Source organism: Lagenorhynchus albirostris, chromosome 9 (assembly GCF_949774975.1).
Source record: "Lagenorhynchus albirostris chromosome 9, mLagAlb1.1, whole genome shotgun sequence".
NCBI lineage: Eukaryota > Metazoa > Chordata > Mammalia > Artiodactyla > Delphinidae > Lagenorhynchus > Lagenorhynchus albirostris.
In genome coordinates, this window is record NC_083103.1 from 11,681,728 (window position 1) to 11,703,106 (window position 21,379).

The 21,379-nt window shown below is 43.5% G+C and overlaps 1 protein-coding gene across 7 annotated transcripts in view; it reads right to left on the reverse strand.

Annotated features, from left to right (window-relative positions):
• Positions 1-21,379, reverse strand: part of CTNND1 (catenin delta 1) — a 47,377-nt gene that overhangs the window by 16,719 nt on the left and 9,279 nt on the right. For 3 of the 7 annotated variants that reach the window (XM_060159098.1, XM_060159099.1, XM_060159104.1), the window contains exons 2-6: positions 7,295-7,411; positions 5,579-5,869; positions 3,519-3,590; positions 2,633-2,785; positions 1,683-2,218 (exon numbers count right to left, since the gene is read on the reverse strand). In XM_060159098.1, coding sequence (XP_060015081.1) covers positions 1,683-2,218; positions 2,633-2,785; positions 3,519-3,590; positions 5,579-5,773 — 956 coding nt within the window. In that variant the 5' untranslated portion in view covers positions 5,774-5,869; positions 7,295-7,411. The remainder of the gene's footprint in view (positions 1-1,682; positions 2,219-2,632; positions 2,786-3,518; positions 3,591-5,578; positions 5,870-7,294; positions 7,412-21,379) is intronic. The other 4 variants (XM_060159102.1, XM_060159100.1, XM_060159101.1 and 1 more) reach the window with 4 other exon arrangements.

Genomic DNA, 21,379 nt, shown 5'->3' on the forward strand with positions numbered 1-21,379 from the left:
TTTGTCTTACAAATAACAAAGCTGTGCCCAGAAAGATTAAATGACTTGCTTAAGGCTACACAGCTAGTGGCAAAGGCACAACTAGAACCAAGGTCTTCTGGTTCAGTGCTTTTTCTACAAATCATTCTGCCTTACTGTTTTCGTTTGACCTTGTATTACTCTCCTAGCCCCAGAACAGGAAGCAGCAAATGTTCTTGCTAGTCAAGCAGGTTTCCAAGTCCAGTATCACCCTGGAATAAACCCAAGAACCGAGCCCAAGCCCTCTTTCTTTATGTCAGTTGCCACAGCAAGGGACAACACAGAATGACCTGGCCGCCAGCACCCACCTAGATCCAATCCCTCTACTAATGAGGAAGTCAGAAAAAGCAGACTTGTCAACAAAGAGAAGAAGCCAACACCCTAGGCAGACTCCTTTGGTGATAGCTGTTATCTACCACTGCTCCAAGTTGCACCAACTAAGGCCTGATGTGCTCCCTCACCCCCACCCCAGGAATAAAAGATGAGTCACATGGGAGTTGGATTTGCTGTCCAAAAGACACCTGAAAGGTGAGTGACTCAGGCTTAGGTAATGAGGCCTCTACCTCTGGGCCCAGCCCAGTCTGCTGTTCACCAAAGCTACGTCATATAAGTAAAATGAGCACCAAGGCATTTGTTTTAGAAAGTCATGACCTCATACAGAAATTCAGCAACAGCTGTTAGGATATCCTTACCATTAAGACATCCATAAATCTTCTCCCTTCATTCTTATCGTTTCTCTTTGCCTGGAAAACAGTCTCTGATTTATTCTAAAGCAGGATTGGCAGCCCATGGGCCAAACCTGTTTTCTGTACAGTCCCAAAACTAAACTAAGAATGGTTTTTATATTTTTAAAAGGTTGTAAAAAGAAGAACAACGGCATACAACAAAAACGATATACTGTTTGCAAAGTCTAAATTAGTTCTATTTGGTCCTTTACAGAAAAGGTTTGCCAACTGCATTCTAAAGCATTTTTTCAAGGCAAACCATCTACCAGTCCAAACGTCAATTACTACCTTTTTCACATCACCAAGGAATCCCCAGGGATAAACAGTAAAGTCGGAATTAGTGACCTTTCAGAGTGTCAATAATGTACCACCCTCTAAGGAAGCCACCCCCATTTCACTTTACAATCAAATGTAAGAACCTAAGCACAAAGTGTCAGGGTTTTTGTGAGATCAAGGTTTGTTTTTACTTGAGATTAAAACCATCACAGCGAAGGTTCTTATATATACCCTTAACTATCTATTCTGGCCTAAAACCCTCAACCTTGTTCTTAACACCAAACCAGAAGCTGAAGAAATTCACAAGAACAAATATTCCATAGCCTCAGACACCAGGTTCCAAAAGGGGGTCAAATCTTAGGCAGAAAATATAGAAACTCTTGGCACAGAAACAAAGGCCACTCTTCAGAACACAGACCAATAACCATCACAAGTTGTTTTCTATAATTAAAATACATGATATCTACAATGAAAAAGAGACAAAAAAGCATGTCAATACTTAGTAAAATCAGAAAAGGGAAGAAAAGGGTGGTCTTCCACAAAAACAGGCAGAGGAGGGGGCCACAACTACCTCTGATCCCAAAAAGCACTTAGACGGAGAAGGAAGAGCAACCCCTTTTTGCTGTCTTTGAAAGACCCTTTTCTTCCCTTTTTCTTGCCTACCTGAGGCGTCGCCGAGGGTCAGAGGGTGTCCCAGTCCGACGGCCAGTGCCATAATCAGACATCATGCCGTAATCCACGTCATCGTAGCCCATACTACGCTGGTCATCCTCGAGCCCATAAGGCTCTGGATGAAAACGATGCAGATCCACACTGCTCCCACCTACCCGAACCTGTGGCTGGGGCCCATAGACATCCTGTCTACTGGGTGCCCGGTAACCTTCCATGCTGGGCCTATACCGCTCCTCAATGCGGGTCACCCGGGACAGACTGCCATAGTTGTCACTGCTACTTGGATAACCATCTTCATAGTGGCGGCTATATCCATCAGGAGGGTAGTGGAAGTTCCTGGGAAGGGTAGCAGTGCCTGCTTGCCCCACATAGGGGCCAGGGCCGCCATTGCCATTCTTGCGGAAGTCACGACCCAGAGTCTGGATATAGTTGTTTGAAACTGATGAGGCATCTACAGGCAGCCCATCTGGTCCCATAGGGACTGGCTGGACTGTCCGTGTTGTCACAGTCTTCACTACTTTCTTGACCTTCAAGTAAAGAAAGAGAAAAGAAAAATTAATGAAGTGAACAAATTAAGCTTAAATTCTAGACCACTCTAAGAAAAGAAACGAACCTCTACCCCCAGCTCGCTTTACCTAGAAATGCCATGCAATCTACCACCTACCCTTCTCTCCATCTTACAGGAATTCTCCAGGCAGGAAAATTGCACAGGCAATTAACTATGCCTCTAAGGGAAGCTACTGCAGACTCTTCCTCATTCCATTAGATCTTCCCATATCTCTTCTATCTTCTCTGTCTACCCAGAGATCACTTTCTCTATGCCTTTACCACAGATCAGTGGCTCCTCACCCACCCTAATTAAGTGCTTAGCCCCTCCCCTTAATGAAGACCAGAGGAAGAACTTCTCCATCATCCCAGACCTTACACAAGTCTTAGCTTACCGTGGTCTCTGTGCGCCGAGTGGTTCCATCATCCGAGGTCTCCACAGAGACAACAGACATGGCTCCCTCAGGGTCCTCCTCCGTGTAGGTCTCCACAATCTGCCCTGGCTCCTGCATCCTGGGGATGGTGCTATACAAAAGGTGACTGTGATCCTACATGGAAAAGAGAAAAAAGAAAGAGCTATTATTAAGCCATATACGCTAACAATCCATCCCAATGAGAGGCACTGCCTCCCTAAAGACACTGCACCTTCTATGGGCCCCAGGATTTTTAGAGGGGTGCCTGTCCCCACTTTTGAATTTGTACAAAAGGGCAGAAGACATAATTTCCCAGTTCTAGACATTTAACAAACAGGAACTGAGTTAACTATAGCTACATCAACACCCAAGTGACAGAGACAGCAGATATAACTTCCCAGCTCCACTCATCTAAGGGGATATGAACGGTGTTGGACTGCAGCCACATCTACATCTGAGGGACCCTTCAAAAAAAAAGTTCACCCAATAAGAACTTTTAAGACGAACCAGAAAACCCCAATAAGAGCTATCTTCTGAATAGCTCTATGCTATTCTTCAGATATGCCTAAGGCTCCAGGTCAGCCAGATTCTAGGCATGGTTTTCTGCAAAGTAGAACCACGCCCATTCTAGAAAAGGGATGCAGTAATTGAGAGATCAAATACTGGATCAACGGTCATTACAATTAATTCCAAAATAAAACTACATTTATACTTTGAAACTCCATTTTTTAATTTTCCTAAATGAAAGAAACTAATTAATGGGAGCTTACAATGTGCCAGGCACTTTAGAAGACACCAATATGCTCTTAAGCTGAGGAAGTAAGAAAGATATGAATAAGCAACCCAGACCTTGAGCCAAAAGAATTACCTGGGGTCCGTTGAGTTTTAGATCTGAAAATTTCTGTCGCTCAAGGTCAACATCGCCCACAAACCGGCCGTTCTGAAACATAGCCCACAAGAAGACAATTCATTTTGTGGCCTTCTTTTGCTCTATCAAACACAAATGATCTTTGTTCCAAACAGGAAAAGGCCTTTCAAGAAGACATTTGTGGCCTGGAGTCCTTCTGTCAGTACAGATAAAAGCAGCACATCACTCCTTAGACTTAACACCTCAAAATTGGAACCGGGCCTAGAACTCTGGCAAACTGGGTCTCTGGAACATAGGAACGTAAGCTCTATGAGGGCAGAGGTTTATTGTGTTTTGTTTTTGGTCAGTTTTGTTCACTGTCTCCCTAGTGCCTTGATCGGTGCCTGGCACATAATAGGTACTCAAAAACTATTTTCTGAATAAACAGCAGAGACTCAGATAAGTTCCCCACGAAATCTTTTTGGAAAGCCATTAAGAACATAAGGAAACTTGGAAAGCCTAGGTTGGGGGGTTTCCAAAGGCTTCTTTATTGTTTCATGCATCTTCATGCTCTACAACCACTGGAAACTCCCATACCAGGCAGCTTTTTAAAGAAAGAGGCAAGAAGTATGAGTTTCTCTTTCCAAGTAGAAAGAAAACAAGTATCTCAACTCCCCTCAAGCAGATGTCTCAGTATCTTCATCACCAATTATTAGAGCCACTGAACACGTTCAAAAATGTCATTCTTAAGTTGCTCTGTCTTAAACAGCAGGAAATAATCTAATAACATTATACTACGTAAAAATACATTTGACTACTCCCCTTCAAAAAGAATGCAGTGAGATTCAGCCACCTTGGGAGACTCTTCCCCCACCCTACTCCCATTACTTAGGGAGTGTAATGCTGTAGGGAAAGGAAGTTAAACATTACTTTCAGGAAGAAGGAAGGGTGTGGTTTCATTGCTGAGCAGAAGTTAAAAATAAAAGAGAAAGAGAGAGAGAGAGAGAATCCACATACTAAATCCTGGAATTCCCCACCACCTCCAAGGCTGAGCAATCCTGCTCTCCTTTTCAATACATACCCCTCCCTCAACCCTAACCCTCTATTCTTGTTCCTATAAAAATCCTAGGAACACTGCAAACACACTGCTTCCAAATTCCTGATCATCCCCAATTGGAATTATATCCTCTCACTCAACACGCTCCTTAGCATGAGGGACCTTCTCCATCTTAAAAAATAAATAAGTAATCAATGAAAGGACTTATTGGAGCATGAGCACTGTTCTTCGTTCCCATCAGAGATCTCTTAAAATGAAGTCTATCAGGCAATGCCTACTACGTACACACACACACACACACACACACACACACACACACACAAAACCTCAGACAGATTACATCACAGCGAAGTCAGACTACAGAAACCATAGGAAACACAAGATACTTCTCATTTCTAACACCAACTCTCCCAAGTCACAGCAGAGTCAGCCAACCCAGAGACCACTGGCTCCTGTGGTTATTTGGGTTAAACAGCAGCATGATGCTCGCTCTCCAACTCTAACCGAAAGAATTAACAATAACCCCTTCCTCCAAGGAATGATCTGCACAGCCAACAAGAAGAGCATGGCGCAGGGATGCACAGTTTATGAACGCTGACTGCCACACCTTCTGAGCAAACTGTTCTCTGAGGGAGGATACAAGATGCCCAACTGCCCCAACCACTAAGCAATCCTGAATTTCTGATATGGGGGTGGGGGGGAACACACAAGAAAAAAACAAGTAAACTGAGTACAGCTTCAAATTATAGGATCTGCCATTACTAGAACTGCATCCCAACCCAGAAACCCCACTCCAGCAAACAAGAAGTCAGATGGATGCTTCTAGAGATAAGTCCACCCAACTCAGCACAGCAGCAATATTCCCTATCTCTTAATCAGTATTTATCAGCCTGTAAAGGTTATCATGAGGCATGGGCACTGGACAGCCCATAACCACGAGGAGAGTAGTTTCCCAAGAAGGATCATAGTCTCTCTATGACCATGCCAAAGTCCTACCTGCAGGTCTGATGGAGAGAGGGGTTACCTGATGCCGGCGGGTGAGGGTGCCGTTGGCCATGAGCGGGTTGGCATCTTGTGGCGAGACCCGGACGCGTTCCAGTTGCGCCGAGACGTGGCGCCGTTCCTCCTCCAGCGCCCGGGTCAGCTTCTCAAACTGGGCCTCTTGTTCCTTCACAGAGGCCAAGATGCTGGCGGTCGACTCCACCTCTGAGTCGTCCATGAAGGTAAGGGGCAGAGCCGCCGCAGGGCAGGGTAAAAAGGGAAGGTGGATCACAGGGGGAGGAGGAAGGAGGGAGAAGGCCCCCCTCACTTCACACTACCGGGAAAAGGTAAGAGAGAGGAGAGAAAGAAAAGGTCACAGGTCAGAGAAGACAGATGAATTATTAATCCCAGAGCCAAAGATGCCCTCTCGTGGTTTTACTGCAGCACAGAAAGAGAGCCACCACCAAGCCTGGACCCACCACCAGTGTCTGTTCAAGCAGGATCCTTTGGCCATTACCCTCTTCAACACCCCACAAGAAATAACTATTGAAAGGAAAAGTGCAACTAGATCCAAGGGAGAATGTGCCTAGGGGCTGTAGTCATGACATGAGTTTAAAATTAGGTTATTCTCCCCTGGAAAAATTTGCTGGCATCAACTCAATGAAAGATGTAACTCCACAGTATAGACAAGCACACGCTCTCCTGCTGGGGCGAGCCACCTCTGAGATACAGGGGCAGTACAGACCTTACTTAACCTCTCCCAAATCTGAACACTGAAATTGCTGGAGTGGTGGCAAAATGTACTAAATGAATATGCTAAATTAAAACGCCGGTAAGAAATGGATGCAGTAAAAAAAATTCCCACCATCAAAGGCAGGAAATAAAACTAAAGTCCTCAAATTGGATACATTTATAAAGGGATTTTCTACTTCTAAAAACTATACTACAGGGCTTCCCTGGTGGCGCAGTGGTTGAGAGTCCGCCTGCCGATGCAGGGGACACGGGTTCGTGCTCCAGTCTGGGAGGATCCCACATGCTGCGGAGCGGCTGGGCCCGTGAGCCATGGCCGCTGAGCCTGCGCGTCCGGAGCCTGTTGCTCCGCAACGGGAGAGGCCACAACAGTGAGAGGCCCGCGTACCGCAAAAAAAAACCACTATACTACAATATTGAGGGCAGAATGTGTGCCTTGGCTAACAGAGGCAAGAAAGCAACAGAATAAAAAAGTCTATGTGTAAAAAGGCAACATTTTCAGTGACCTTCACATCTCTTTGTGGAGTAGGAAAAGGAGCATTATATTAAATTATAAAGTTACCCCTTGAAGTAGTTCGTATTCTAACCTTCAATTAATAGCTGGAACTTCCTACATCTCTGTTATCCTGCAGAAAGCTCTAAACAGGCTACATTTTTACCTCTTTACATATTCCAACTAAGGGTAAATATCCAAGTATCTAGAGGGTTTATGTGTACCACTTCCACAATAAATGATATTCAGAAGCGAAGAGTTCCCCATACCCTATTACATAATCTGCAAGCTGGCTAGTAAGTGGAGGGGCATTGTAGTCATACTGTTGGATTTAGTAGGGTTTCTCTCTTATAAGTTGGCTATAAGAGACTTTCTGGTCAGTCCAAGATATACCACGTTGAAACGCAGGTTTTAGAATAAACCCTCTCCCCTATCCCCCACCCTCTCCTCAACCCCTCCAGAAAAAAGGCACTTAAAATTTTTTTTTATTCTTAATAAACATATTTACATACACACCTGTTAAGAGAAGGTCGTAACTGATTGGTTTAACAGAGAACAGCCCAGTCTAGATTCAAAATATCATGGGAGAAGCATCCCAGCCACCACAGCAAGGAGGAAGCAGGAAGAAGAGAGCTGTAGAAATATTTGGAGGAAAAATAGGAATGAGAGGAAAATAAAATATACCTAATACATTAAAAAAAAAGAGCAGCAAGGGCAGGTGTTGGGGAAAAAACAATCTGGGAATGGAAGGGAGTAATTTAAAATACGACTTGGAATTGCTTAATGTGACAAATGCCCTTTGGACTTTGCTCTGTTTTCAAATACTTGGACCTTGGTCGTAGTTTTCATTAAAACCTGGATTCTACTGTCATGTCAGAGTTCCTCTACATGTATTTCTGTAGAGAACCAGGAGCAGGTCATAATATGGATATATATTCACTTACCCCCTGTTCCCAGCAACCAAATTGGGAAGGAAAAAAAAATTGCTGTTGGAATGCCCTTCCCCCTCCTTCCCACCCCTAAGGCAGAAACCTCAGAGCCCAGTCCCAGCATGCCCACAAAGATATTGAGAAATCAATGCAATAGTCGTCGTGGGGAAGACATGTGGGGACTAGCCTAGGCTAAGCCTTTAGCTTCAGTTCCCTTTCCCACGCTCCCCAGAGCTCTACACCAAGCACAATCGCTTGGGCCTGTTTGCTTTAGAGTATATGTAGTATTCAGCAAGCAAGAGTACCCAGAGGAACTGATAAATAGGTGCCCAATAAATTCCTTAATTAATTCTCCATCACCAAGACTCCTTCCAGTGGATCTAGATCTCCTTCCAGTGGATCTAAATCCAAGAATGTGGCAGTCTTTTTTCCAAAGTCCTCCTACCCAGGCTCTGGGCTCCCGCAGTCACTTATCAACTCCTGTTCTTCCTTTAGGTCCAAAGCCCATTGTCACTTTCTCAATTCCCACCCTGCACTCCAACAGGCCACTCAAAGGTCTTTAATAAGCAGCCTTATTTTTTTTTGAATGTTGCTCCCTTTTCATCTCTGTTACTTCATTTGCACTTGCCCTCATCTGCTATGTACAATGACCTATGAACCTTCCACACCAAGAGGACCCGGAGCTGGGAAGATTCTTCCAGTTCTGGGTTTCAACAGGGTCTGTCTGAACTGTAGTTAGCACTCTGGCAGTCTCTGCCCTGTAATCTTCTTTGCTAATAAAAGACCAAACTACCACTACTTCAGGCATACAGTGCCAACACTCCCTGTTGCACAGAGAAACTGTCACCCTTCCATAAAATTGCCACTTTCTGCCCCCACAACTTTAGCTAATACAATACAGGGAGTTAGGAAGGGCAGTAGGGCCTCTACCCAGGGCTCTAGGTCGGGAAGCAATATCTGGAAAAACATCAGCTTCTCCCATCTTCATGGCTTTAAAAGCTGACCACCTGGCTCTAATTTGGAGAAGAAGGCAGAAAAGTTAAGAAAAAGAAGATCAGATTCCTAGGCCTAACAGCATGGGGGAAATTTTCTGCCTGAAAGAGGGCAGAAGCAGAGCTTTGTAGGACAGAACTGGACTCAGAAGACAGGTCCCAGTCCTGGCTCTGCCACTAGCCAACAATGGCAGTAAGTCACTGCCACGTTCTCATCTGTAAGATGCCAATACCACCAGCCCCGTCTAACTCAGAGTTGCTGTGAGGATCGGCTGAGAATTTAATGCTATACAAATGTGAGGTATTAAGTTGTTTCAAGAGTTAGTTTCTATCTTCCAATTACATTACTTAATAATAATGCCTCAGCCCAAAACTATTTTGTGAACTAGTAGACGAAATTAACTGGATCAAGTGCATAACTGGGTTCTAAGGAGAGGATGAGGCTGGTTTCCCTACTCCAACACTATTTACTAGGAGGTCCCACCTAGACCAGTGTTTCTGGGACACAGGGTGCTTCTCCTAAGCGCCTGGCAGTATCACAAAATTACACATCTGCTACAATGAGCTCTCGATTCCCTGTATGAGGCCTTAGCAGTTTATTACTAAGGAGAAAGGGAAGGTGAAAAGAACTAGCAATTACTGAATGTTTTACATTTACTATCCTGGCAATCCTTACAGCAGCTCTAAGGAAGTTTTACTGCAAATGAGAAAACAGGCTATAGGTGTAGAAATTACCCAAGGTCTCAGTTAATAGCAAATTTTGAACTTAAGTCCAATATAAAATGGACAGTCCAGCACCTCTCTCTTACAACTCTTAAGAGCTTTCTACCCAAACATCACACGAAAAAGGGAAAAGAAAAAATTTCCATTTATCTTTAGGTTAAAGGGTTATCCATAATATCTACAAATAAGAAATAAGTGGGAGAAAAGAAATAAATGGGAGGAAAAAGAAAGCATATGTGGGGGAAGAGAACGAAGCAGTTAGGCAAGATATATAGTACCCCACCTCACAACTCAGAGACTTGAGAGTCTTCTCCATGCCAAACATACACATCATAAGAAAATTATACTATAGACCAGAATCTGCAAACCATTAACTGATGTTGGCAGTTAGAATCAGGAAAGCCTTAAGACTACAGGCCAACATCTTTACAGGCTGGCCACTTATTATTTTCAATGGATTACACTTGTTCTCACTTAAAAACAGTTCATCGGGAATTTCCTGGTGGTCCAGTGGTTAGGACTTGGGGCTTTCACTGTCGTGATCCCGGGTTCAATCCCTGGTCAGGGAACCAAGATCCTGCAAGCCAAGCTGCACAGCCAAAAAATAAAAAAAGATCATCAAGGAATTGCCAAGGTGAGGGAGAGGAGCAAAGTGAACAAGTGAACCTTGCAATTCCCCTAACACTAGATTTTCTCAGAGTAACTGGTTTTACTCTTTTTTTAAAAAAAATAAATTTATTTTATTATTATTATTTTTTTTTGGCTGCATTTGGGTCTTCGTTGCTATGTGCAGGCTTTCTCTAGTTGCAGTGAGCAGGGGCTACTCTTCGCTGCGGTGCACGGGCTTCTCGTTGCGGTGGCTTCTCCTGTTGCAGAGCATGGGCTCCAGTAGTTGCGGCGTACAGGCTTCAGCAGCTGCGGCGTGTGGGCTTCAGTAGTTGTGGCACGAGGGCTCGGTAGCTGTGGCTCACAGGCTCTAGAGCACAGGCTCAATAGTTGTGGCACATGGGCTTAGTTGCTCCACAGCATGTGGGATCTTCCCGGAGCAGGGATCAAACCTGTGTCCCCTGCATTAGCAGGAGGATTCTTAACCACTGCGCCACCAGGGAAGCCCTGGTTTTACTCTTAACAAGCCATAGGTCCTATAGACCTACGAGTCTACAACAAGGCTCCCACATTCAAGCAATGACAACAGTAAACATTCAACCTCTTCTGTAAGAATTCTGAACCAGAAGAAGTTGAATTAAATCAAATACCCAGAAAGACCAAACAGTCTGACAATGCCAACCAGGTAAAAGAGGAAAAGAAGAAAGTCACTTGCCAATAGCACAATCCCCACAATGACTTGTTCTACTGTAAATTGGCCATAGAAATATAATTTGAAATTTTAATTTTTAGAGGTTAAGAACATAAACTTTGGAATCACACTGACTGCGTTCAAATCCCAGCTCCATTGCTTCTTAGCTATATGACTTTGGGCAAATCTCTCTAATCCTCAGGTTTCTTTTCTGTAAAATGGGAAAAATAAAATACACAGGGTGGTTGTGATGATTAAACGAGACAATCCATGGAAAGTACTTAGAAAATGTCTTGACGCACAGAAAGCTACTGCTACCAATACAATACTATTACAAACAGTTAACACAAGAGACTAGAGTTTTGGTCGTGTTGTTAGGGCTTTTGAATAAACCACACGTCTCCACATGTTCCCCTCTCCCACTTACTGTAGCTCTGTAAACTACAGGAATCCTTCACACTCTTAAAGGGAAAAAAAAAAAAAATTAAACTCCAGGCCAGGGGTCAAAAGACCCGGAGTTCAAGTCCTGGCTCTGCCGAAAACAAATTGTGAGACCTTGGAGAAGTTATAAATAACCCCTGTAAGTTTTACTTTTTATTACTTTTCAGAGTTTAGCTTTAATGGGCTAATATATGTAAAACTACAGGCTGGGTAACTCTGAACGTGTCTGCCACCTCCATGCACTTCAGGTAAGTATATCCAAAGAGATGAGCAGGATCAGGCATAGAGGCCTCTGCGGAAAGCAGAAAAGTTACGTGTCTTCAGATGGAGAACTCTAAACCCTGAAAAATAGTCTTTGGGTTCTTAGGAAAGAAGTGTTATCTTCTGTAAAGCCAGGTCCAAATGCAGCCCTCTTCACTTCTTCCTATTTCTTCATTATGAAATCAAAACCAATGTCAGAAAGTTATCCCTTCCCTCTAAATGCAATGATAAGCAAAATTCCTCTTCTACATCACCCTAGGGATTTCAAACTGCTTTTTTAAAAAGCACACTGAGCCTTCTATTAAAGAATACCAATCAATAAAATATAGCACCTGTAACACTACAGAACTGTATTACGTAACATTCAAACCAAAAAAGGTAGGTCTTCCAAACACCGAAAAGGCATTTATTTGCGTTAACTGGCATTTGCCGCAAGCTCAAAGCAATTAATGCTGTTCAACCACAAACAGAGAAAATTGGCACCTTATTTTTAAATCAAAAGGAATGTGTTTTGTCAATAGTTTTTCTATGGCTTCTTATCACAGAGTGCTTATACCAAAGTCCAAAGTCTTAGTACTCCACCCACCACTTGAAGTTCCACCATCCAAAGCTTAGAACAATTCAAAGCTCAGTCAGAACAACTCTCATATTTCTCCCTGCTGGAAAAACTCACTCCCACACTAACCCCAAGTCTCTGAACGTGACTTGCAATAAGATGGAGAAAGGACTCTGCTCACTTCACAGTCTCATGTCAACTGGGCACTTCTCAGAATTACAAAACTTGACATTCCAGAAATGGCATTGTCTTAGGTGTTTAGCAGTTTCTGTGCTTCCCTGGGGATCTGCTTTATGATAGGCTCAGCTTCTCCACTTAAGAGCACTCAAAAGGCTGACTGAAGGAGTCTCAGTTTTACAAGGAAGGACTAGGTCTCACTGTGTCCAACACAAATCTGATGAATTAAGGGAGTCTCCGGCAAATCACCCTCCTCTTAGGAAAGAGTGATCATTCTATCTCATTGGAGTTTCAGAGAAAAAAGGTAAAATAAATATATGAAAGGATTTTTTTTTAAAAGAAATACTTGTTAAAAGGCGGCTGAGCTAGCAATCTCTATAGGTCACTAGGACACCTTAAACATTCCAGTTACCTGTCAGGATTTAAAGTTTTTACTGTGACTTTAAAAGGAAAAAAAAAAAAAATCACCTCCACCGTCTTGACCCTAAATTCAGAAACCAGATGGAACATTCTTCTTGCTCTCTTTTCCCCTCCCAAGTATTCTGGGAACCCCCCAAACCATAAGATACTAAAATGTCTAAATGCTAGACTGGCTTTGAAGCAAAGGAAGGGTGTGGCTCTCAGCTCCTGAGGGGGCCCAGGACTGAAAGGGTATGGAAAGAAACAAAACCTGTTTCTCTCTGGAGAGTGTATGACACACACACAGGACTGGTCTAACAAGCCCTTCTGATCTCTCAGGCCAGGCCACCTCCTTCTCCTCCCCCACCACCCACATGCCTCTCCAAGTCCTTCCACTGGGACAGATAACACTGAATTTTCTCTCAATCCTGAGCGTCTGAGACACATCAAGTTACTTACCTGTATCCCTGTTGCAACCCTGCCAAAGGCACCTCACGCAGCCTTATAAGGAGAAAGCAGAGCTTTAGGGAGAGGCCAATAAGGAAACAAAGATAAGAAGGAGGGGCAAAAAACAGAGGGAGGTGTCAGACTGGAGGAAGGGGAGAGGCCAAATGCCTTTCTCCATTCTACAAAAGGAGGGGAAAAGAGAGGAGGTCAGGTATACAATGGGAAATTAGAAAAAGTCTAGTCAAAATGGAACAGTAGTGTTTAACTCCTGTCATAAAAGAGAAATCCTAAAATTAACTAGGACACCTTACACTCTTCCCTACCCTAGGCTAGAGGGAAAAAATTCATGGAAAAAAAGCTTAACCTTAAGGTTTACTAGAGACCACCCAACTGTCTGAGCTCACAGTCCTTTTTTAAAGTGGCAGCTTCTCACCAAACCTCCTAACTTTCTATCCCTGGCATTCCCACCATCTCTCTGCCCATCATTTGAAGATGACTTGGAAAAGCTGAAAGCACGTAACTGAATCATATTTACAGTCCAGCTTCCTAAGAAAGCCCTGAGCCCTGAAGAGAGCAACAAGACACCCCTTCCATTAGGTTTAGAGTATGCCTCCCTTTTGAGACAAGCAAGAGAGAGAAGGTGTGAGTCTATGAAGAAATCATAGGAAATATGAAGGTCCTATTTCAGCTCAGGGCAGACAGCTGAAGGAAATGTTTCTCCCTATCTAAAAGAAGAAAATCTGACCTTACAGGGGGAGAGAAGTTGTGAGTCATTAATTACTGACCTCCCCCTATAAATTATCACAGATACTCTTCCCAACAACCTCTGAGGTAATATTGGCCCCTTTTATAGATGAGTAAACTGTGCATCAGAAGTACTGGCTTCCCTGGTGGCGCAGTGGTTAAGAATCCACCTGCCAATGCAGGGGACACAGGTTCAAGCCCTGGGTCCGGGAAGATCCCACATGCCGTGGAGCAACTAAGCCTGTGCGCCACAACTACTGAGCCTGCGCTCTAGAGCCCACAAGCCACAACTGCTGAGCCCGCGTGCCACAACTAATGAAGCCCCTGTGCCTAGAGCCAGTGCTCTGCAACAAGAGAAGCCACTGCAATGAGAAGCCCGCGTGCCGCAACTAGAGAAAGCCCGTGTGCAGCAACAAAGACCCAATGCAGCCAAAAATAAATAAATTAAATTTTTTAAAAAAGTATTCACTATCCTGCTCAAGGTCATCATATAACTAGTAAGTGGTAGAAACGCATCTCTTCTACTCCAAGTCCATGTTCCTTCTCCTTGATAGAGTGAAATGAGTATGAACTTTCTACGCTTCCTGTGGTTAAAAGTCATTCTAACTCAAATAGAGAAGGTGACCAAAAGTAAACTTTGGGGGGAGGGGGGGAGGGGAGTGAGAAAGGATGAGGTGGAAGCACCTAGACCTTTGGGTATTGCCTTCATTCTAAAGAGCAAGACCTCACTCAATTCTGGAGAAGGCCAGAATTGAGAAATACCTTAGATTTCCCATTTTAAAAGGAAGAAGAACTCAGGAGAAAAGGTGAGAGGAGCAAAAGTAATAGTATTACTTGGTACACAATCACCTACTTTTCCACTGACTGGCCCGCTATAGAAATCTGACTACTTGCCACATTCTCTAATCACAGCTCAAGAAAGAAATCTAATCACAAACATCCCTACTCTCATTTTTAACGTGACATCTCACTAAACCAAAAGCAAAGATCAGATCAGAGGTGGGGTGGGAAACAGAAGGAACTAGAAGCAGGGAAGACTGTGCTAGCCAGCATCAGAACAGAGGGGAGGGATTGTTCTAGCGGTATGTTAGCAATCTGCCTCTAGGGCAGCTGTCCTCCTGGGTAATCAAAGGCCGGCTTGTGTGTGTGCTCAGGGACTAGCCAGCCTGGCAAGAAGCTGAGGACTCAGCCACCCAATCCACAAAGTGAGAAGAGATGCCTGTTTCACAGCTGGAATGGAGGGCAGGGAAAACACAAAACAAGAGGAAAAGGCGGCGGGAGGGGGTGGGGGGCGGCGGGCGGGGACAGAGAGTGTTACAGGTGCTATTTCAGTCTAGACAGAGGAGAAAAAAAAATCCTAGGAAACTACCAACCATTCCCTAGTTAAGCGCAAACAGAGAATTGCCAGTACCTCTCAATACTAAAATAAAAAATGGGTAGGTTTCTCCAGCTCTGTATGTAGTAAGATGTCAACTGGAAGGATGAGACCTAAAATGTAGGGGCCCGGCATTGCCTGGTTCTCTCTATTCCTTTCAGACTCAACAAGGTATCTGCAATATACACAGTGAATAAACATAATACAAATAAACATCTATCTCCTTCTAAAATTCCTTTCTTAATTAAATCCTAGAGATCTGTAAATAATAGTAGCACACATAAAAGTCAGTGAGATCCCCAATACTACGAGATCGAAGCCATTTATATAACTCAAGTGCTAAAACGCAAGAGGCCACAGTCAGAATTCACACTCCCTAATCCCTCGGAGTAGCTAGATGCTCTGAGACCCATTAGACACACAAAGGCTGCTCTCTTCTCAGTAGAGCCCTGTAGCAGGGCTGCTCTCCAGGGACAAAGAGATTTCACAGGAGAACCACAAAGACATTGCCCCTCTCCATTCCCCCACTCCCAGCTTTCTCACTTCCTGTCACAGTAGCACCAGACCACAGTCTCCCAGAAACAAACAAATACAAAGTGCTGGATTCTGGGCTTCAAGCCAACTGCATTCCAGGGCATCCTGTCTACCAATCACCAGCCAGAGCTCCCACTTTGCCCTGCTCAATTCCTTATCATGTTCAGGGAAAACAACCCTCCTCCCCAACCCAAGCCAACACTACATAGGACAAAGCTCAGGCCTTTAAGAATCGTCAGAACTATACTGTGTGAAGATCTAAGGGTTCAGAGGGGCTGAGGGGATTTTCAACATTCCCGCTTAGCTAGTTTCTTCACTTTGGAGGCCGCGGATCTTAAAACTGGTGTTATACTCAGCTCAGCTACGCGTGATACATCTCATAGAAAGCTTCATCGTGGCAATCTGATAACCAACCTGAATTCAGTCAATGGAATATTCCCACCTGGAAAAACTACTTCAGGACACATCCTCTGTCAACTTCTCTCTCACCCATTTCTACTGTTTTCAAAGTCTTTCAAACTCTTTTCCCCACAAGCATAAAGCTGATTTTTTAAGAGGCCCCAAACAGAACAAACAAAGGCAGCAGACTCCACCCTACGAAGTGGCAGAATAGGTATCAGCAGATGCTAGGAGCAAAGTTATCTACTTCCCTAGGGAATGAAAGGAGGCCCACTAGGAATTGCACAGTAGTTCTTGCAGCAAAAAAAAGTCAACACAACAAACAGCTTTTCCCGCTCACTACTCCCCCTGGAGTGGATCAGGGGCTGTAGACTTGGAACCTCATCAGAAAAGAAAGCCTCCCTTCCTAGTAAGGGTCCACAGCTGACACCAAGAATGGGCTAAATGATACATTTTTCTGCTATCTTAAACAAGCCCACTGGACGTCAGCTCTAAACTTCAGAAGCAAAGATGCAGATAGAAGTCAAGCTCTATTTAGCCAAAGACTCTTGAAATCCAAAACAACACCCTTTGCCCCCAGGGCTCAATTCTTGCATAAAGCATAGTATAAGGCTCAGCACAGAGTTCTCAAACCAGAGGGACATTCCAGGCAACTAACTAGTAATACACTATCATTTCTCATCTTTTCTCCTCCCTTTCTCCTACACTCCTTTCCCCTTCTTCTTGGATCTGCTAGAAGTACTCTGTGCAGAAGCCTGATTCGGATAGTACATGCTGATGCAAAAGGAGATAAGTCTAAAACACCACAATTAGAAGGAATTAGTCCATATCTGGCTATGATATAACCAGATGAAAGGAAGTGGGGCAGGTATATACACAATAGTCAGCCATTCTAGAACGGGATAGAAAAAAGAATATTGAGCAACACTACATTTTAGAACAGAACTTAACAGCAGGTCCTAGCCACTGCAAACTCTATCACTGAAGTACACACACAAAAAAGTTAGAGATCTCTTACCTAGCACTAAATCGGACTAACTCCCTTTTTCACTCAAGAATAATTTTAAAAATTAGTTACAATTGTTGGTATTCTTATCCAATTCTCCCTTATTCATAGCCCAGGCCAAATAAATCAGTCAATTAAGTACTACTGTGTGAGATGGTTTATATAAAAAGCAGATAAAAATAGTAGAGTAGAAGAGTTTTCTGAGATACTTTAAAAAAAAAAATAGGGTTATAAAAGACACACCCCAGACAGAACTGGACACATCCGTATCAATGCTGCTACTGCTACTCCAAAAGGATGCTCCGCAGGTTCTCTGCCTCAAACTGAGTAGGTGAGACAAACTGTACGCTGACTCAGAAATACAGAAACCCAAGATGGGAAGGAGGGAAGGAGACCAGTATAGCCAACTGATCGCAATTCAGCACAACTTCTTCAAAAGTCCTGATCTACTTGTATCTCTGGCTGTTTGCAGACATTTAGAAAACCCAACCAAAGGAATAACAAATGGGTAAGGAGAAAGTCAATGGAAGGGCCCAAGACTTAAGCTGAATACTCAATGGTTGGAAAAGTATGAATCTGTTTTGCTATATAACTTCCCACGTACCCCCTTTCTCTCCAAGTCAGGCCCAAAGCTGAAAGAACTGGAGGGAGGGGAGGCAGAGAAAAGAATGTGATTGGGAAAAGGTTTTGCTGCATTCCAAGTAGCCAGCATCCCACATAGCATTAAGAGTGCCCAAGAATCCAATCCCACTACTGAGAGTTGCTAGGACTCTGCTAACACACATCCAATTCCTCTACCACCCTCCCCCTAAGCACCCTGAAAAGCAGCATAATTGAGATAGCTTGATGAAGGCGCCAGCTGTTTCCACCACTCTCCCTCCCCCCAACCCCAGAGACCACAGTTCAAACTCACATCAAACACGTAATACAATTGGCCAGTAGGAAGGAGAAGCCAGAACTAAAATAGCAGGAAGAGTGCCAACTGGCCCCACTTAGAAGGAATGCTTTCTTGGCTCAATTTAAAATAAGAAACTTTTGTCATCCACTCCCCTCTGCCCAATTATGTTCTCCTTTCCACAACCTACCCCTCAGTGTCAAATGGATTGCAGTTTCTTCCCTACAACTCCTTGATCTATTTTCAAATGTCAGGGAATACAGGGGAGGTATAAGGTTGAATGTAAAATAATGTCTGGGAGATTGGAAGCCTTCCTGGACTGCAACAGCCAAACCTAGCACAGGGCTATCACATAAGGGCAAGTAGACAGGAGCCCACAGAGCACCCATCAACATGTTACAAGCAAGGAAAGAAGGGAGCAAATGCTTGTGCTACTGAACATTGATGATAGCCCTATTTACCATGGAACGAACAGCCAGCTGAAGTAGTAATGTGATCAGCCCCTCCCCCACCCATATTCTAAGTTGACCAGCATTAGCCAAGGAGGAAGGGAAGGAAGCCAGCACTTCCTTTTCAGACAGGAAGTAACATTGGCCCTTCCTGTCGAGTTTTAAACAAATTGTCCCGCTGAGTTTCAATGTTAACATCCTCTCCTGAATTTGTTCCACAATTTCAAAATGGAGAGGGGAAATGGAGATAGGGTCTAAAAGTTTCCCTTCCCCCTAAGAGGCAAGTTCTCAATTCCATACTAAGTGCTGGCAGAATCCCCAAATCAGGCAGTGACATCTGTAATTCCAAAATAATACGGGATACAGAGGTAGAAAACTTCAAATTAGCCACCTTCTTACCGTGTCTACTACCATGAACTATTCTTCTCTACTTCTTGTACTAAGTAAATAACCACCCTTCTGAAAAATCATATAGATATGTAGCTTAACTCAAATGTTCAGATCTTGTGGTCCTCAAGCCTAAGTGATCAGAATCACCTGGGAACCTTTTTTAAAAATACAATCTCCCGGGGCTTCCCTGGTGGCGCAGTGGTTGAGAGTCCGCCTGCCGATGCAGGGGACGCGGGTTCGTGACCCGGTCCAGGAAGATCCCACATGCCGCGGAGCGGCTGGGCCCGTGAGCCATGGCTGCTGAGCCTGCGCGTCCGGAGCCTGTGCTCCGCAACGGGAGAGGCCACAGCAGCGAGAGGCCCGCGTACCGCAAAAAAAAAAAAAAAAAAAATACAATCTCCCAAATCTACCTCCCCAACCCTCATACCTCAATTTCTGGAGGGAATGCCTCAGAATTCATGTTTGCAAAAAGCCCTCAAAGTGATTCTGAGAGTCAGCTACTGGGAACCACCGTACTGGCCTATCCCTGACAACCTTCTGACCACCACATTCCTCTCACAAAAAAGCATTAGTTATAAAATACATTATTTGGACCTGCTTTACTATTCAGCAGACAGCTCATTGTTCAGTCTGGATTTGAAAGCATGGATTTAAATATATAAATGGCCAGAATGACACAATCCTAAATGCTATATTCTAGACTCAGAACCTAAAAGGAAGAACTGTCTCACTTTGGAATCCTGAGTTGCAACAGTGGTGGACATCCCTATTTCCACTGCAGATTGGACAACCCAACTATTTTTTTTTCAATTTAACATACAGAGCTAGAATTTTTATTTAATAATATGAAAATCCAACCAAATCTTATTAAATATTTTTATAAAAATGAAAGCATACACAATTCTAGGATTCAATGTTCATCTAGTTGCCAATATAATTTCATACTGCATGCATGTTGTCACATATGTACATATTTAAGAGTAATACGAGTTATTAATAATCTAAAATGTGCCACCATGTAACCTGCAACTGTTGTGAAGACAATGTACCAATCTGTAAACCCAGTTATTTTTTAAATGACTCAGTTTAACTTTCCTCCAAGGAACAAAGAGCTGTGCCACATTTTCAAAGACTGTTCCACATTCCATCCCCAAAGAAGTCCGAAGTCCTAAATCTAGCATTCAAGACCCTAGATAATTTTAGCCCAGTTGACAATAGAAGTAACCAGAAACTCTGGATTCAAGTGTTACCTCTGACACTTATCCAAGTCACTAACTTCTGGTTTGAGTAAGGGCAAGTGAGTAGCAAGATGTTTTTAGAAGAGGCATAAAGAGAAATATTTCCACAAAGAAGCATGTCACTGAAGACTTAGGAAAGAAGAATGGCATGGAAAGACATACTTTCAAGACAACTACAAACATCTATAAATGCTGAAGTAATACACATCAAGCAGTTATTTAAAGCAACTTCAAAATTTGGGGGAACCTGATTGCCTAGAGTACTTCCTGCAAGATGATATACAGTTACCTGACCAAAGAGGAAGCGGATGGAAGGGGGAAAAATGTTTCCTGATTGAGGTCATGGCCCAAGGACGATATTACGTAACAGAATGACAACTAGATAGTTATAATTAAAAAGAAGAATAGAGGGTAACCAGGTCAAGTTCTAGGGCTAAACTCCTAACAGAGAGAGACAGAGAAATTCTTTCACTGAAGGACAGGCTAGCTAAACCAGAAATCTTGAGAGGGAAAGTAAGAATGGGTGATTCAAGACACAGCTACTCTGGTAATCAAATATCCTTTTACTTTCCATTATGGGGTTGCCACAGAACATCAATCACTAAACAGTTGGTGCTTCTTCTTCAATCCCACCAAAGCCAACCAGGCCAAGTGGTTCAGCAACACGCTTTAACAATCATTACTGCTTAAACACACATATAGAAAGGGAAAAGAGACATACGGTTAGTTATCAGGACTGATCATGTCCCCTGATGTGCCAGACAGAAATATGGATACGGTGACCTATAGAATGGTACCTGAAGCCATTTAATTCCAATGATTAGGGCTGCGGGGAAGCAGGAGCTTTTTGGTCTAATGAGCAAAACGAAAAGCAGCAGATAAGCGGGGTAGGCATAATATTTGGTCATAAACCAAATCAACAAATGTACTCAAAAGGAAACTCAATGTACTCAAAAAGAAGGCTGTCACTTCTACTATTCATAGAAATTTGAATCTGTAGATAAGAAGGTAGAGAAATAGATTTCTCTAGGGAAGAAAATTTTGATCTCCCATCCCAAACACATACAAGCTTATTCCAAGTAGTTGCCTTACTTTTATCATTCTCCAAGACAAGGGTCATCAATCTATGCAAATTCTGCTACTTTGCAAATTATGTGCTGACTATACTCACATGCAACTTCTACAATGGGACGAAGATGGAGGCTGGGCCAGGTGTTCCCTCAACTCCTTACAAAGCCTACACAAAAAATCGTTAACAGCTGTTGTCTCTGGGGTCTGAAGTGAGGAGACTTTTCTTGGTACCGTATAGTGCAGGAGGAGGTCCTACACTGTGTCCCCCCTTATCTCCA